This window comes from Molossus molossus, unplaced genomic scaffold (assembly GCF_014108415.1).
Source record: "Molossus molossus isolate mMolMol1 unplaced genomic scaffold, mMolMol1.p scaffold_m16_p_20, whole genome shotgun sequence".
NCBI classification, from domain to species: Eukaryota; Metazoa; Chordata; class Mammalia; order Chiroptera; family Molossidae; genus Molossus; species Molossus molossus.
The window spans coordinates 25,887,467-25,906,461 of record NW_023425356.1 but is presented as its reverse complement, the minus strand read 5'-3'; the positions used below and the strand labels follow the sequence as shown (position 1 = coordinate 25,906,461).

Here is an 18,995-nt window from a genome sequence, read left to right as displayed (position 1 = left end):
GCGAGGCAGGAATAGAGGCCGGGAGAGAAGCAGGCGATCGGATTTTCCAGGAGGCTGGTGTGGAGGAAAATCCCAGCCGAACGCAAATCCACAATAACCCTCCGAAGTGCTCATAATAAGGGAGCAGTTGTTGAGGCCGGGAGAGTGGGAGCGAAGGGCGAGCGGGAGGAAGCGAAATCTGTTTCATGGAGGCCGAGGCAACAGAAAATTTCGGAGCCTGGATGCGGACACCCCGAACAGCAGCACTATCTCAGGGAATGCCTTTCAGAAAAAGGCCGAACCTAGGCTGGGTCTGAGGATCACGCTGGGTAGGTGGAGAAACCTGCGAGTTTAAAGGAAAGAGAAAAGGAGAAAAGAGATTCTCTGGTTTGTGGTTATTGCTACCATTTTAAAGGTAAAAAGCATTGCATTTCACGTGGTTTTGATTTTTTTTTTTTTTTCCTGGTGTGATTGGCTCGTTTAAGAATTTCAGAACCTTTAATGTAAAAGATTTTTTTTTAAAAGGAAATTCATAATTTTGGTTCCCAGGGTTGTACTGGACTTGGAAGGAGTGCTTTTTTTTTTTTTTTTTTAAACATACTATTATTGTATGTTTAATTTTTTATTTTTACTGTGCAAATCAGCTGGAAGATTTTTTTTTTCCCAAGTGCCAATTTGGATTTATTCTTTTTTAAATTTTTTTCTTCCCACAAATGTATCTGTTGTCGTTTTAAGCATTGAAGACCAGAGAATTTTTCCCCCTGTGGAGCTTGAGGCTGTTTAACCGACATAAGGACAGCTGGGAAAACTGGATTAAAACAATGATTTTTATCCGTATTTTGTAGTAAGACTGATATTTTGAGGGCATATCCTTTCTGTATTTCATTTTTTAGCCCATAGCGCTATCCTTTTAGACATTTGTGCTGGGTTTTTGGTTTCTAAGGTCATAGTTTTTCCTCTTTTTCTTTCGTTTTGTTTTTTAAGAGGGGGGAGGGGAAAGGGGACTAAGAAAGCAGACCATGTTAACTGGTAAAGTAGAATGGAGCTTCAGTTACTAGGGTCCTGAGAGCTGGAGGAACAAGGACTCAGTCTTCAAGTTGGGAGGCCCTCCTCTCACCTTTCTTAAAAATTGCAAGGATTCAGTCCTGATCAAGACATCAGTACTACAGGATTCTGAAACCGTGGAGACATCGAGAAACCATGAGTGTAAGGTTACCCCAGAGTATAGACAGGTAGGTTTGCCAATAATGTGGTTTTTTCAGCACTTAAAAGACTGGGAGGGAGGGTGTTGCATTTTGATAAAAGGTTGCAAAAGAAGAGACTGGGTGGACTGTGGGAATGGTGGGGTAGGAGCATGCATTGATCTCTGGGGACTGTCTGGGCATGTGTGTTTATCTTCCCTGTGTGTATCCATATTCAAAACATCTCCTGATTCAGTGTGATTTTTATACACAAGCAATAGACAGGGAAGCCAGGAGTGGTGAGGAGGGGCAAATGCCTCCAGACAACTTTGGCTTTTGCCAGGCTACAGGCTGAATTTGAGTCCTTTATTTGCCAGCCTAGAAGGTAGAAAATGGGCAAAAGCCTAGGTAAGGGTACATGAGTTTGCAAGGGTGGATTGGGACTGGCTTTAGGTGTTGGAACTGCTGGAGGAAGGGCCCTGGCAGTGGTGTGGGCCTCCACCGGACTGTTTCTTGTGGAATGGTGGGGTTTGGTGATGGGGTGGATCCCACTTCTAGAATAAGGAGGATGTTCTTGGCCTGAATGATGGGACAGAAACACCCTTTGCACCCCTACAGGGCTGATTTTTAAAAAAATTTTATGTGACTAATGGCTCCCAAATGAATAGGTCACATTAAAATTTTTTCCTCTCCAAGGTTAGGGTTTAACTTGAGACCTACCAACCAGCTAATGCTCTAGATTTAATCTTCCAAGGCATTTTTAATAAATTTGACTCTGCAAAATTGGCCTTCCCTCCGTCTTGAGCCAGAAGGAGTTGTTCTGGGCCCATAGGCCTGATGGGCAGATATGCACTGACCCTTAGAGTCTGAGCTCAGGATGCCCCTCCCCCACCCCCAGATTCTGTCCACCCTTCCCATTTCTGGTAGCAATACAGTTTACAACTTTGTAAGGTGTCTGCCTTTTTCCTCTTTCTCCTAACCCCCAGCCTCACTCCTTGAGAATCTTGAGAGAGGGTTGTTTTGTGGGTACTGCACATACATCCTAACAGGATGTGGAGGACTGAACAAGCAAATGGACGAACTGGGCCTGGAAAAAATATTATTGGAGAGATAGGGAAGACTATTTGCAAAGGCGTAATTGCTTTCTTCATGTCCAGTTATAATAATAATAATAATTTCATTTTGGCTGTGGAATGTGCCCTACGGTGCATTTAATCCTGTTGCCTCAGAGTCCTCCTTAGATTAGTTCAGCAGTCCTCAGACAGAGGGACCTGACTTGGCAGTGGAAAGAAAAAGACAGACAGTCACAAAGAACAGAAAGTATGTGGCTGGTCGAAACCTCTATCCTTTACCTTTTTTTTATTTTTTTTAAATATGTTTTTATTGATTTTAGAGAGAGAGGAAGGGAGAGAGGGAGAAAGAGAAAAAGAAACATTGACCTCACATGCCCCTGACCAGGGATCAAACCGGAGACCTGGGATCCGACTGCAACCTGGGTGTGCCCTGACCAGGAATCAGATTCGTGACCTTTCAGTGCATGGGACAACTCAACCAACTGAGCCACACTGGCAAGGGCCATCTTTTACCTTTTTTGTTGGCTTTTCTATAGTCTGGCTCTTATAAAGGGAGAACTGAGGCATGTCAAGGTAAAGAGTTAAAATGGTTTAATGCTGCCCTTTTCATCTTCTTGGAGTTTGGGAATTAGTGCACTTGCATTTTTGAGATTTGGATGGTGGACCATTTCTCTGAATTCAGGGATATGAGAAGATGGAAACTTAGGTGTCGGGGGAGTGTAAGGAGGCAATGGGGGTTCCTGGACTGATGTGAGATGTTCCTCTGGGAGTTTGTGTATCCCTCACTGTCTTCTCAGGATTTGTAAAGCACAGTACATTTTCCTAAGTGCTCTCATAGGAGCATATCTCATTTGAGCCTCATGATATTTCTGTGAGGCAGACAAGTCAGAAGTTACTATTCCCATTTTACAGAAGTCGTAATTGAGCTCAGATGGGAGACCTGTCTTGCCCAGTGCCATCTTGCCTGGCTAGTTGTGGAATCTGGACTCAAATGTGAGTCTTCTGAATCTGAATCCATGGCTCTTTTCATGGCCCCACTCTGTCTAAATAGTTTTGTATACTGGTCCTGTGGAATATGGGGGCTACTGTTTTATTCTCTTTCTGACGTAGGGTAAGATGCTCTTCAGCATTCCCTTGCACTTTTTAACAGTCTTTGAGCTCGCACCTGTATTTCTGTAGTTTAAACCTCATTTTCTCCTGTGGCTTAATGCAGCTTTGCAGGACGAGAGCGCTCCTCGCTTCTACTCCTACCCTGCTTCCCTTCCCCATTAGCGGATCAGTTCTGGGGCCTGGGCCCCCTTCATGTTATCTCCAGTTGGTTTGGTTCTTATCCCTTTTGCTGTAGGCTCATTCTGTTGGACTTTTTGACATTTCAGGTTCAAGACCCTGTGGATTTTAAATAATTTATATTCTGTAGGAAAACATGTACCTGTCCTTTCCCTGATCCTTTCCCCTCATTTCTGAACTGTAGGAAACTGAGCAACTGCCCCTCCCACACCCTTGGGCTTTCATGACCCCCATCACTGGAGACTGTTTATTTGATGGTTGATTTTGCTGTCCTGGGTACTTATATTTGCTCTCATTTTATAACACACATGCTGACCCTTTCCTTTCCCCTCTTTTCCCTGGGAAAATAAAATGAATAAATAAAGACGTATTCATACTGGACAAATAAATAAGTAAATAATTCACAACCTTACATCATGCTGGAGGGATTGAGTGGAAGGAAATGACCCTGCTTAGGGAGTCAAGGATTCTCTTTTAGTTGATCAATTTGCTGTATAGAGAGCCTAGTGTCAGGTACTATAAGTGATTTAGAAAATTAGATATGCAATTCTTGCTCACAAAGAGCATGCAATCTAATTGGGGAACTAGGAAAGATCCAAGACTCCTGAAAACCACTTAAAAGCAACACTAGACTATAAGCTTCATAAAAGCAGGACTGTGTTTGGTTTGCTCAGGTATACCCTATGTGCCTACTTTGGCACCTTGTACGGGGTGCTCAATAAATATTGACAAATGAATGTTAGAATGAATGAATGTGTCAGCGAGTGTAAATTCTTCCATTTCAGATTTTTCTATTTATGTATTTATTTTTTATTTTAAAATTTTTTTTATCCTCACCTGAGGACATTTTTCCGTTTTTTGTTCAGATAGAGTGGGAGGGAGAGAGAGGAAGAGAGAAAGAGAAAGAAACATCAATGTGAAAGGGACACATTGAGTGGTTGCCACCCTCACAACCCATCCATGGCCGGGGACAAACTGCAACTGAGGTATGCGCCCTTAGCAGGAACTGAACCCAGGTCTCTCTTGGCTGACGCTCTAACCACTGAGCCAAACCGGCCAGGGCTCAAGTATTAATTTTAAATGTAGTTAAAGTTAGGTCAGTTAGAGAAGACTCTCTAGGTGACGTGTGTTTTCTAGGAGGTCAGCAACATGATAGTGGACGATGTCTGTGGAGAGAGATTGTGGCTCAAAGTAAAGAGGGCTTTGGAATATTTATTTGGCAGAGTCTCTAACCCCCCAGTAGGGTAATGATTCCTGGATCTAAAGAAGCATGAAGTATTTGCAATAATCTTTATCTTTTATTATTAATCAGTTGTTACTGGAAAATGAGTTACTAAAGTATAGCTGTTCATGTTCCTTTCAGTATTTGTCCATGGACAACTTATTGCCATTAAGATATTCTTCTCTAGAGTTTCTAAAAATGTGTTTGATATTACAAGCAGAAATGATGCTGCTGAATTATTTTTACAGGAATGGTGATGAATTTTGCTAAGTCATCTATATCCACTTGCCTCATTCTCCATGGCAAATGTTTTGAGATGGCCAGCTGGGTTAAAATTTGCAACCATAAAACAACTTTTCTCTGCAGAGTTAGCTCATGTGAGGACCAAAAGAAGAGTTCTTCATTTGAACCTGGCATTCCTCTTAACTATGTGACCTTGGGCAAGTCACATGCCTTGTCTAGTTTCCTCATATAAAGCAATAGCTCATATTTATGAAAATGCTTTCCAATTCACAAACATAGTGTATCATTTGAGGATTATAACATTTATTGCATCACTCTCACTGGGCTGTTGAAAGGAGCAAATCAAATAAGATAATATATTTTAAATTGCTTTCTAAACTGTAAAACTGTATATAAATTTTAGATGGTAAACACATGGATTTGATTTAGCTTCATGCACCACTTTCTGAAGTAGCCCAAAACAAATTAAGAGTAACTGAAAGATGAAAGATCTTTCCATTGTTCTGGAAATTTTAACCAAAGTGAATAGGGCTTTCTGTTATAGAAGTGCATGAGGTTAGAAAGAAGGAATACTTTTCTAATGATGAGGGTTGGGTATTAAGAATATGAGGAGAGGAGGTTATTGAATCTCCTTTCCAGGAATTTTGATGGAGGCTTCAGTTCCCTTGGCTCCCTTAGATGGGGATAGAAAGGATTTGTTTTGTGATCTCTGGACATTCCTTGTTTTAGAAGTATATGACTCCCTAATCCAATAAATCAGGTATCTGAGATTGAATGTAACCTTTCTTCAGTTTGTAGCCTTTTTTTCTAGAAGAGACAAAATCTCATATAAGGTGGAGGGGGGCAGAAGAGGGAGCTGAAAGGTAGGTAGACCTTTCCTAGGAAAGAGCCTCAGGTTGAGGGGAAGGTTTGTAGCTGAGGCTGAGGAGATGGTTTATCTGAGAAGGGAGTGGGGAGTGGTTCCTGGAATGCTTCCCATTTCAGGTTCAGGTTCACACTGAGCCCTGGAACCAAGAAATCACCGTTCAGCTGTTTCTGCCTGGTTTAGAAGGTTGGCTTCCCACAACAGTGAGTGATAGGTGTCCAGAGCTACAAATAGGAAGTCCCCTGAAATGCTGAGTCTTCTCCAAAATGTACTCTTGTCCTATCTGAAGGTGAGATGAGAGATGGTAGGGGATTTGCAGATGAAGTATTTGGCAACATTTGGCAATCAATCACCATTAGCAGGAGCAGGCTAAGCTTAACTTAAGATACTCAAAAACATTTCTGAAAGAGCACTCTTTGATTAACAAATTTTTTTTTTATGCTCTAAGTACTACTAGACAGTCTTTGTCTTCCTATTTAGAATAGACAAAAAATACGCAGTTAAATGACAATAAGAGTTCATCAAAAATAAATTTAAGCCCTGGCCAGTTTGGCTCAGCGGTTAGAGCGTTGGCCTGCGGTCCAGAGAGACCCGGGTTCAGGTGGCGCTAAGGGCACGTACCTTGGTTGCAGTTTGTCCCCGGCCCTGGCCCTGGTTGGTCATGCAGGTGGCAGCCACTCAGTATGTCCCTTTCACGTCAATGTTTCTCTCGCTCTCTTCCTCTCTTTCCCTCCCATTCTACCTGAACAAAAAATGGGAAAATGTCCTTGGGTGAGGATTAAATAAATAAATAAATAAATAAATAAATAAATTTAAAAGACTGTGAAGAACACATAGCTAATACCCAAATTAGTATAAAGACAGAGGTGTTCTGGAAACACATATCCTCAATGGAATAGTTTGGAAACTCCTAGGTAGTGTCTATTACTGCTTTAACGGTCTGGGATTCTGACTGATGTATGTTAACTGTACAGTTCCATAAAACATAAGAGGAATTATTTTAGTCTATATTAACTGAATCTACTTCACATCTTCATGATGACATTGCCTTTAAAATCCAGTTCACTGGTTTGTTTTTTTTTTAATTATGTAAAACATTTTTTTAATTTAGAGAGATTGATTTGTTCCATTTATTTATGCATTCACTGGTTGATTCTTGCATGTGCTCTGACCAGGAAATGAACCCACAACCTTGGTTTATTGGGACAGTGTTCTAACCAACTGAGCTACTAGGCCAGTGTTCATTATTTTTAAAATTTAATTCCAAGATTTATCATGTGGTTTGGAAACGCTTTTCTTCATGAACTGTGCGTTCTTTCTTTCTCAATCACTATATTGGGAAAAAGCTCAAACATAGACCTGCTAGAGACATCCAGAGTCACTCTTTTGCCCCATGGGAGTGAGCAGAATTAAGAAGTTGCAGATTCTAATCTCAAAAGAAAAGAGTATCATTATTAAAAGTCATGTTAGATCTCCTGTGAAAGGAGGTTTGGAGTTCTGAGGGAAGAATACCAGCATCTGAGTTACTAGATGAGTGAATTAGGCTAGCCAGCCTCTAAGATTTGATTCCTTCTAGCTGTTCTATTCTTTGAGCCTTTGGAAAGAAGGTCTGTGTCGTTTCTTTCAGTGAGCCAGCACACCCCCCCTCCCAACAATCCTTATCTGGCCTTGCTGAAAAACAGTGAAAATGAAAGTTGGAAAAGACCAGGGAACAGCTGTCTGATGAAATGGGAGAAGAAAGTAGAAGTACAGTGATGTGGAATTGTGGGGAGAGGCTGGGCAGTCTATAGCCCCTTAATAGAATTGGAGTAGGATTTGGAAGGTGTTTTGTTTTCAGGGTCTGGAATAACAGCCAGATTTGTGGTCCCAAAACAACTGGACAGATTTGAGGGAGAAATCACAGAAGTCTTAGGGGATCACCTTGCTCCTTCCTTTTGACTCCAAATAGGGTGTCTCTTGAGCTACTTAGGACAGTTGAGCATGTCTCCTATTTTCAGTGATATTTTGTGGAAGGTGGTTCCATAAGTTCAATAGTTATAAATTCTTTTGCATACCAGGCTTTCCATTGCTCAATTCGAGTCTTTTCTATCTTTTTATTCTGATTTCAGTATAGGCCTAAAGTCACTAGAATCCCTCTATCATCTTTATTGACTTATTCAAGATTTTCCTCCTTGTTCTCAAGGACAGCAAACTAAGAAATTCATGTCTTAGTGAGAAAGGGGCCTTAAAAAGTTAGAGTGAAGTGATTTCAGTCTTGATTTCTAGCACTTTCTCCTCTAGTATTTTAAGCTCCTATAAACTGGTATGATGGAATCTCTGGTCTCACCAGTCATGGCCTGGCATCAAGTCACAGAGAGAACCAAACCAATCTAGCAACCTTCCAAGTGATAACATATGGTCTGTGGCACTTGCAATCAATTGGTTGGACAGCAAATATTTATCAAATAACTCCATGCTCAGCTCAGTTCTTGGTGTTCTGGGAGATAATTTGTAGGAATATGGAGCTTGCATTCTTGTTAGGAAATGTTATTAGCAAAACAATAAAAAGATAGTGTGTCATTGCTGAATATTGATGTATACTAGAAAGGTATATTTAGAGAAGAGTAGAAAGTTGATGTTCACGAGAATAGCCAAGGGAGGCTAGTTGGAAATTATTTAGGTGGAAGAAATTGAGGAAGGCATTTCAGACAAGGGGAACAACATAAGCAAAGGTTCTGGGGTAGAACCAAACATGGAACCGTCTCAGGATGATAAGATTGTTGATCTTTGTAGAGCAGAGAGAGATTATGTTAAGGTATGGGAGGGGATAAAGCTATTCAGGCTGGATGTGGTAGGAAAAAGGGAGCCAGTGAGGTTTATGTCATATGGTGATAAAAGTCATGTTTAAAGAGAGAATTCTGATATTAATATGTAGATGTGAGGAGAGCTTGGGGTCAAGAGGGCCAGAAGAGTTTTACAGCAATCTTAGCAAAAAATAATGTGTGGAAAAAGAAGACGGTCAGGATTTGAAAGGCAATTTGGAAGAAAAATCAACAGGGTATGTTTTAAGGCTGAATCAAATTTGATTACCAAGTTGTTCAGACTGACTGATGAGAAGGGTAGTGCCATTGCTAGAGAGAATAAGACCATCATTAAAAAGTCACTTTGCCTCCCATGGTACCCAGCAGTTCACTGAATATAGCATATCAAATGATACTTAACTTGCCAAGACCCTTAGGTTAGGCCGTGTCTACCAAATAGTTTTAGAGTTCTTCAGTGCAGTCTTTTAAAGGGAGGGAGAGAAGAAAAATAAGTTCTGGGAGATCCCTTGGGGAATCTGAATAATGATTTAAGGAGATTACCATATATATGATTCTGATTAATGAATGATTCCCCAATTTCACATAGCAAATCAAACTCCAGGATTGAAGGGATATCTATGTAGAAACTATCACAGTGGCATAATTTTCTATTTAATGATTGATTTTTATTTTTTTATCAAAAAAAATTTTTTTTATCCTCACCCGAGGACATTTTTCCATTTTTTGTTCAGATAGAGTGGGAGGGAGGGAAGGAGGGAGAGAGAGAGAAACATCAATGTGAAAGGGACACATTGAGTGGCTGCCACCCGCACAACCAACCAGGGCTGGGGACAGACTGCAACCAAGGTACGTGCCCTTAGCGGGAACTGAACCTGGGTCTCTCTGGACCACAGGCCGATGCTCTAACCGCAGAGCCAAGCTGGCCAGGGCTTAATGATTGATTTTAGAGTGAGAGGGGAAGGGAGAAAAAGAAAGAAAAAACATTGATTTGTTTTTCCACTTATTTATGCATTCATTGTTGATTGTGGGATGTTCCCTGACCAGGGATTGGACTTGCAACCTTGGTTTATCAGGATGACGTGCTCTAACCAACTGAGCTACCCGACCAGGGCACCTAGTGGCATAATTAATTGTAAAGAGTAAAGGACATAGAGTGAGATTTTTGTATGAGCCCCAGCTCAGCCACTAACTAACTGTGTAATCGGGATGATTTGTGTAAAAGGGTTTTGTGAATTCTACAGTACTAAACATATGGTGAGTGTTGTTAAGGCATTTAGTTTGACAAGGACTCCAGATTGGCCTGAACTCTCCTTGGCTACCAATGAAAAGAGCTGTGTTTGGTGCTCAGGCCTATGCTGATTCTAAACTAATGAAAGGCATGACTCTGGGAATATACCGAACAAACACAGGACAGTAGTTAAAAATCAGGTGTGTGGCCCGTCCAGTGTGGCTCAGTGGATTGAGCATCATCCCATGGACTGAGAGGTCCTGGTTTGACTCCCCAGCAGGGTACATGCCTGGGTTTCAGGCTCCATCCCCAGTAGTGGGCGTGCAGGAAGCAGCCAATCCGTGTTTCTCCGTCACATCAATGTTTCCATCTCTCCTTTCCTCTCTCTCTAAAAAGAAAAAGAAAAAAATCAGGTGTGTAAAATCTCTAAAGTAATCCTTGGCTAGAAACCCACAGTGTCTTTCCTTCTCAGCCCAGTCTCCCTGGTGTGGGATTCGTGACTTTTCCTTCAGTTCAGCCCACATCTCACTAATTGTAAGTCTGATTACTGCACCTGCCACCCTGCTTCAGGTAGACTACTATACTAGCCTGCTTCATGGGCCCCCGTCATTCTTTCACACCTTTACATGAGTGCTCTCTTTCTCCCCCTAACTCTTTTAGTCTTATTTCCTTCAAGGAAACCTTTTCTGGTTAATACCATCGAAATTTATATATTTTATTATTCAGCATTCCTTTGGCAGATACATAAGCAATTCAATTCTTTTATTTATTTGTATAAAATAATTTATGTAAAAGTTTTAATAGAATGTCTAGCGTGTGGTAAACTATTATAAGTAAATGTTGGTATTCCTCCATTTTTTGTGTGTTGTATGTTGGTTATTATGTCTTAATCTTTTTACTCAGTGTTCAGAAGTGATGTCTTTTCATTTTTCTGGATTGCTTTCTAGTGCCCTATTCAGTTCTCTTTATTACAAGGTATATTTCTTTTTTTTTTTTTTTTTTATCCTCACCAAAGGACATTTTTCCATTTTTTGTTCAGATAGAGTGGGAGGGAGAGAGAGGAACAGACAGAGAGAGAGAAACATCGATGTGAAAGGAACACATCGAGTGGCTGCCACCCGCACAACCGACCAGGGCCGGGGACAAACTGCAACCGAGGTACGTGCCCTTAGCGGGAACCGAACCCGGGTCTCTCAGGACCGCAGGCCGACGCTCTAACCGCTGAGCCAAACCGGCCAGGGCTACAAGGTATATTTCTACTGGCTGTTTCCTGACTTGAACTCTAGCTCATTTTTGCCATTTCCAGTTCCCTCCATGCCTAGCAAAGGGATTGCAAGAAAGCAACTCTAAACATTGCTGCCAGGAACTGAGATCAAGAATTCGCTAGTTCTTCCTGGGTGCTAGGTCTCTGGGCACTTGGTGTTTCTGTTAGGGACAGAGCAGCCTTGTTAGGGTTGCTTCGCTTCAGCTTCTCAGAGCTGGGGGATTACCCCATTGGCAGCCTGGTTTCCTGACTGATTTTCCCTGCAGGAGTCTGAGGGGCAGAGGGCCCACCCTGCTATTATCCAGCCTGCCCCAGGCTGGCCCCATTTATTTTCCAGAGCTCAGCCCTCAGAAGCTTCCCTCTAAGAGACTGCTGCTGCAGAGAAAGGCCGCTGTTGTTCGCAGGGAGGTGCTGGAGAGAGTGTAGTAAATAGCTTTGTGAATGGGACCTTTTATGAGGCTAGAACCGCAGACCCTTTTCTCCTCAGAGCCCTAGAGAAGGGCAAAAAAACCAGTAGGGTTTCCTTATCTTCACAGGAACGGGTCTGAAGTTTAGGAATATTCATGGTATCCATCAAATAAGAAGTTTAGTCCACTTAACAATCCTCACTGGTGCCCCTTAGGACACTGGATTCCAGGGTAATAAGTTGCATTCCCTGCCCTCAAGAAGAGTGCAGTTTTGTGGGGGAGACAAAGTAAGCAGGAGTTGTATGATTGCACCCCGAACTCTCTTTTATGAAGTCAGTTGAAGTATGTGAGAGATGTTAAAGAAGGTTTCCTGGAGGAGAAGACCTTTTGGTTGAGGCCTAAAAATGATAACCAGGTTTAAGAGAGGGAAAGGAAAGTCCAAGTAGAGCGATCAACACATCCAGAAGACCTAAAGCAAGAAAGGACATGGTGTGTGGGGGGGTTTAAAGTAGCCATGATCAATGGCAAGATCATAGAACAGTTAATTAAATGAAACTGGAGAACAGGTCGGAGCTGGAGCCTCAGAACCATGTAATCCTTCATATTAGGGTTTGGACTCTATCCTGAGGGCAGTACAGAACCATTGCAAGACTGTTAAGTAGGAGGTGACATGATCAGATATGCTTTTGAGAAAACAAGATTGGCCCTGGCTGGTGTTGATCAGTGGTTAGAGCATTGGCCCGAGCACTAAACGGTCATGGGTTCAATTCTTGGTCAAGGGCACATATTTGGGTTGCAGGTTTGATCCCTGGCCCTGGTCGGAGCACGTGTGGGAGTAACCAGTTCATGTCTGTCTCTCACATCGATGTTTCTCTCCCCCAATCTGTGACATAATAAAGTAGGTTTTCCCAATACATGTATAAAAAAATTGACAAATTGGTTTACCTGTTTTTACTTATGTAGACACATTTGTGTAATTAAAAATAAATATGTATAAAAGGTTTAATTTCACAGAAAAGTTTTCTATATGTATTACTGTAATTTTAAATTTATACTGAATAGGTCTAGTAAATGGGTGCATTCACCAGTCACTGTGAGGAAACAAATGCCCACGACTGTGGCTTATCACCCGTCGGAGCATTAGGCACTTTCAAACTGTCACAAAAAGTCACGCATGCAACAACAGAACCAATTAGACACGCATGCAGTGCCGAACATTGTTTATGAACGGCGACTCTTGGATTTAAATATATAGACTATACTTATAGATATGTAATATTTATGTTGGAGAAATTACTAGTGTTTTTTCCAACATATGGCCTATTCACTAAAATTTGTTAAAAATAACAGTGAATTAATAACAAAAAAATAACCTGTTATTTTAATTATAAGCAAATCTTGGCTAAAAGCATTTTAAAATTAACAGGGTGTTAATTTTCACGTATGACATATGGACCAGAAATTTTGTCTGTTAAATCTGAAGTCTGTTAAATCGAGATCTGCAAAATCAAGGGTTTCCTGTATAGATGGGGAAACAAATTCAGGGAGGCTTTAGCAACTTGCCTAAAATCTGTAAACTAGTAAGTAATGGAGTTGGGATTAAAATATATATATTTTTATTATATATTATGTATGCACCTGCTGAGCCCTAGCCTAGTGCTGTTTCCATTTTCCTGTGCCCCTGGCAAGGCTTAGTGGTAAAAATGTGTCAGTCTTATGAGGGAGCCAGTCATCAGATTTGCTTGACAGAAGTGAAAGGTGCTTTCCTCCAGGAAAAGAAATGTTAAATCAGAAGTCAAATAAAAATCTTGAATTTTTAATCTCTTCCCAAAAAGATTTCCTTGTCCATGGCTGCTTTAGGACCTGAGGTTTGCATTCACTATCTAAGAAAAAAATCACTCCCTTTTCTTATTTTGCCTCCTGGTTGGTTAATGATGGGGAAAGAGTGGTACTCTGGGACCAGGAAAGTTCAGTGAGGTTGGGAAGCATAAAATCTCAGAAATGACTCAGCATTCTTCCACTAAGCTATCAGTGTGGCACCTTTAAGCTACTCAAGGGCCTTATCTTTGTGTCCTCTATGGTGCCTGGGATTGTATAGTGGAGGTATGCTCAATGAGGTTTTGCTAAATGCATAAATACAAATTTTTAATTAATAGCTTTATTAAGATATAATTCACAGACCATAAAATTCACCACTTTAGAGTATATGTACAGTTCAGTGGGTTTTATTTTTTAATTTAAATAAAAGTTTTGAATTTTTCAATTATAGTTGACATTCAATGTTATATTAGTTTCAGATGGAGAGCATAGTGGTTAGACATTTATGTAACTTACATAGTGATCCGTGAATAAGTCTTGTACTCAACCTGACACCATATATAATTATTACAGTGTTATTAACTATATTCTCTAAGCTGTATTTTACATCCCCACGATTATTTTGTAACTGCAATCTGTACTTCTTAATCCCTTCACCTTTTCCACCCAGCCCCCCAAACTCCCTCCCATCTGTCAGCCATTAGTTTGTTCTCTATATTCGTGAGTTTGTTTCTGTTTTGTTTATTTTGTTTTTTAGATTCCACATACAAGTGAAATCATATGATACATATTTTTCTCTTTCTGACTTATTTCACTTAGTATAATTCCCTCTAGGTCCATCCACATTGTCACAAATGGTAAAAGTGTATTCTTTATTTTTATTTTTTAAATATGTGTTTATTGATTTTTTTTTTTGGAGAGAAAGGAAGGGAGAAAGAGAGAGAAATATCAATGTGAGAGAGAAACATTTATCGGCTGCCTCCTGCAAGGCCCCTCCTGGGGATCGAACCCAAAACCCCGGGCATATGCCCTGACCGGGAGTTGAACTGGAACCTCTCAGTCCATCAGGTGATGCTCAGTCCACTGAACCACACCGACCAGGCAAGATTTCATTCTTTTTAATGGCTGGGTAATATTCCATTGTATATATGTACCACACCTTCTTTATCATTCGATCTTGATTGGAGCATTTAATTTATTTTCATTTAAAGTAATTGATAGGTATGTAGTTATTGCCATTTTACTGTTATCTGATTATTTTTGTAGTTCTCTGTTCCTTTCTTTTTTCTACTTATCCTTAGTGTTGAATGTATTACAGATGTTCCCTCTTTTCTCCCCCATTGACCCCCTCTTCCCCAATCCCACCCCTCTCCTGCCTTCTCAACATTATTTTCTGTGTCCATTGGTTACGCATATATACATAGATTTACGCATATATACATTTGGTTTATCTCTTCCTGCCCTCCCACCCCCCTTCCCTTTGAGATTCATCAGTCTAACAACCAGTTTGTACTTCTTAATTCCTTCATCTTTTTCACCCATCCCCCCAACCCCCACCCATTTGGCAAGCAACAAAAAGTTCTCTATATCTATGTGTCTGTTTCTATTCTGCTTTCTCATTTTGTTTGTAGATTCTATTGTTGATAAACATGTATTTACTGCCATTTTATTGTTCATGGTTCTGTTCTTCTCCTTCAAGAAGACCCTTCTACGTTTTATATAATACTGGTTTGGTGGTGATGAACTCCTTTAGCTTTTTTTTGTCTAGGAAACCTTTATATGTTCATTGACTCTAACTGATAGCTTTGTAGGATAGAGTAATCTTGGTGTAGGTTCCCTCTTCCTTCCTTCCTTCCTTCCTTCCTTCCTTCCTTCCTTCCTTCCTTCCTTCCTTCCTTTTTTATTAATCTATTTTTGTTACAGATGGTTCTCCTTTTTTTCCCCATTGACACCCTCCTTCCCATCCCCCCACCCAGTCCCCAGCTTTGTTTTCCATGTCCATTGGTTATGCATGCATGCATATAAGTTCTGTGGTTTATCTCTCCTCACCCCCACCCCCTCTTCTGAGGGTTGTCAGTCTGTACCCTACTTCCACGTCTCTGGGTCAACTCTGTTCCTCAGACTGTTATGTTCATTATATTCCACAAATAAGTGAGATCATGTGATATTTGTCTTTCTCTGCTTGGCTTGTTTTGCTTAGGATAATACTCTCCAGGTCCCTCCATGTTGTCTCAAAGGATATATCTTTCTTTCTTAACAGCTGCGTAGTATTCACTGTGTATATGTACCACAGCTTTTTTATCCATTCGTCTACTGATGGACATTTGGGCTGTTTCCAGATCTTAGCTATTGTAAATAGTGCTGCTATGAACATGGGGGTACATATATTCTTTCTGATTGGTGTTTCAGGCTTCTTAGGGTATATTCCTAGAAGTGGGATCACTGGATCAAATGGCAGTTCAATTTTTAATTTTTTGAGTTAACACCATAGTGTTTTCCGTAGTGGCTGCACCAGTCTGCATTCTCACCAGCAGTGTACTAGACTCCCCTTTTCTCCACACCCTTGCCAATACTTGTTGTTTGTTCCTTTCTTAATCTCTTGCTCTACTATTGTATGTTGATGACTTTCAGCGGTATTATGTGTGGATCCCTTTCTCTTTATTTCTCTTTTTAATTTACTGACAATTTATTTCATGCTATAGAACTACTTACTATTCAGGGATTTAATTTGTTCTTGAGATAGCTATAGAAAGTTATATTTTCTATGAATTTTTATCTAATTTTCAAGTTCTTTTAGCATAAACATGTTTATAATATCTTTTTAATGATTGAAGCGTTTCTAGTTAAATTCTTTCATTTCTATTATTGTTTATTTGTGTATACTCTTTTTTAATTTGATCAACCATGCTAGAAGTTTACTGCTTTTATTATTCTTTTACATTGACCTGTATAAATTTGTTTACTGTGTCATCACTTGCTCCTCTTATTCTCACAGTTTCCTTCATCCTATTTTGTTTATTCTTCTGTTTCTTTTATATATATATATATTTTTTTTTTTTCTTTATTGATTTTAGAGAGAGAGAAAGGGAAAGGGAGAAAGAGATAGAAACATCGATGAGAGAGGGACAAACTGCAACCGAAGTATGTGCCCTTAGCGGGAACCGAACCAGACTCTCTGGTCTGCGAGCTCTAACCATTGAGAAAAACCAGCTAGGGCAAGAACATCGATTGGCTGCTTCCTGCATGCCCCCCATTGGGGATTGTGCCCACAACCTGGGCATGTGCCCTAACCAGGAATCGAACTGGTGACCTCTTGGTGCATGGGTCTATGCTCAACCACTGAGCCACACTGGCTGTGCTCTCCTGTTTCTTTTCTAATTAAGTTTTATGCTCTGGACATTAATTTTTAGCCTTTTTTCATTTCCAATAGAAGCATTTAAGACATTACATTTCCCTCTAAGCTCTGTTTACCAGTAGTTTTTCACTTATCAAATTCCCATTTAGTTCTGTTTTCCTAGTTTCCATTTTCTGTTGAGATTCCCCATCTGTTTACTTATACTTTTTTTTAATCCTCACTGGAGGATATTTTTCTTTTCTTTCTTTTTTTTAGATAGAATGGGAGGGAAGGAAGGAGGGAGGGAGAGAAACATTGATGTGAGAGAGACGCATCGATTGGTTGTCTCCTGCATGACCCCGACCAGGGCTGGGAATTGAACCTGTGACTCTTTGGTCTGCAGGCCAACATTTCAACTGCTGAGCCAAACCAGACAGGGCTGTTCACTTAGACTTTTAAAGGGAAACTCTGTCTCTTTAAACCCTTGAACATACTTATAGATGCTTTGAAGTCCACGTCTACTTATTCTAACATCTAGGGTCATCTCTCTTTCTAGTGACTATTTTATCTCTTAAGGGTCACATTTTTCTCCATCTTGAATTACTTGTCTAGTAATTTCTAACTGAATTTATTGTCTCTCTTTAAAGAGTGTTTACTTTTATTCTGATAGGTTGTTAATTACTCTCATCTGTCTTTATTTCTTGTATATCTCTTATAGATTTTTGGTTTATGGTTACCATGTGCTTCATATATACCAAGCTATGTTTATAGCAGTCTACTTTAAGTTGATGGTTGCTTAAGTTCAAACACATTCTAAAATCACTACCATTTTTACTAACCCCCTTCATGTTTGTTTTTGTCATTACTTTTTACTTTTTTTCTATGTTGTGTTTCTCTTAATTTACTGATATAATTATACATGGTCCTCCTCTTTTGCCTTTTAACCTTTTTTAAAAAAATATGTTTTTATTGATTGTTTTCTTAGAGAGAGAGAACAGGAGAGAGAGATAGAAACATTGATGTGAGGGAGAAACATCTATCGGATGCTTCCTGCACACCCTCTGCTGGGGATGGAGCCCGCAGCCCAGGCATATGCCCTGACCTGGACCTGGAATTGAACTGGGACTTCTCAGTCCATGGGATGACACTCAATCCCACTGAACCACAGCAACCAGGCATCTTATTCATATTTTAATTTTCTTTTTCTACTTCTTAAAGAAGTCCTTTTAACATTTCTTGTAATATTGGTTTGGTGCTGATGAACTCCTTTAGTTTTTTCTTGTCTGAGAAGCTCTTTCTCTCTCCTTCGTTTCTAAATGATAGCCTTGCTGGGTAGAATAATCTTGATTGTAGGTCCTTGCTTTTCATCATTTGAATATTTCATATCTGTCCCTTCTGGTCTGCAAAGTTTCTGTTGAGAGATCAGCGACAGTCGTTTTTACTTTTTTATCCTCACCAAAGGATATGTTTATTGATTTTAGAGAGGGGAAGGGAGACACATAGAGAAACATCAATTGATTGCCTCCTATCCACACCCCGACCAGAAATTAAACCTACAACCTAGGTATGTTCCCTGACTGGGAATCGAACCTGTCGTCTTTTGGTGTATGGGACATTGTTCCAACCAACTGAGCCACCTGGCCAGGAATCAGCTGACAGTCTTATGGGAGCTCCTTTGTAGGTAACTAACTGCTTTTCTCTTGCTGCTTTTAAGATTCTCTTTGTCTTTAACCCAAAGGTTAAATTTTAATTATGATGTGTCTTGGTGTGGGCCTCTTTGGATTCATCTTGTTTGGGACTCTGCACTTCCTGGACTTGTATGTCTATTTCCTTCACCAGGTTAGGGAAATTTTCAGTCATTATTCAAATATGTTTTCAATCCTTTGTGCTCTCTCTTCTCCTTCTGGCACCCCCATGATGCAAATGTTGGTACGCTTGATGTCTTAACGGTCCCTTATACTATCCTCATTATTTTTTATTCTTTTTGCTGTTCTAATTGGGTATTTTTCCTCAACTTCATCTAATCTGCGGGTGTGCGCCGCAAGAATTTTTAAAACATGCAATACCCAACTATTTATTTTGTCAGGGGCACTGACCTCTTTTCCCTTAGATTCTCAGTTTTAAAAATGACAACAGCAAACACAACCAGAGCTGTCTGGTGTGAATTAAGAAAAATTATACCTATTACTTTTGTTAGAGAGGCAAAAATCTATTATATTTTTTGGTGTGCTGCAGAATTTTAGTAATTTGTTTATGTGTGCCATGAGGTGAAAAGGTTGAAAATTGCAGTTCT

The 18,995-nt window shown here is 40.2% G+C and overlaps 1 protein-coding gene across 12 annotated transcripts in view; it reads left to right on the top strand.

The window, feature by feature from the left end:
* Positions 1-18,995, top strand: part of ARHGEF11 (Rho guanine nucleotide exchange factor 11) — a 119,032-nt gene continuing 100,037 nt past the window's right edge. For 10 of the 12 annotated variants that reach the window (XM_036272617.1, XM_036272616.1, XM_036272607.1 and 7 more), the window contains exon 1: positions 625-1,211. In XM_036272617.1, the coding sequence (XP_036128510.1) occupies positions 1,180-1,211 (32 nt within the window). In that variant the 5' untranslated portion in view covers positions 625-1,179. Of the gene's footprint in view, positions 1,212-18,995 lie in introns of all 12 variants that reach the window. The other 2 variants (XM_036272618.1, XM_036272614.1) reach the window with 1 other exon arrangement.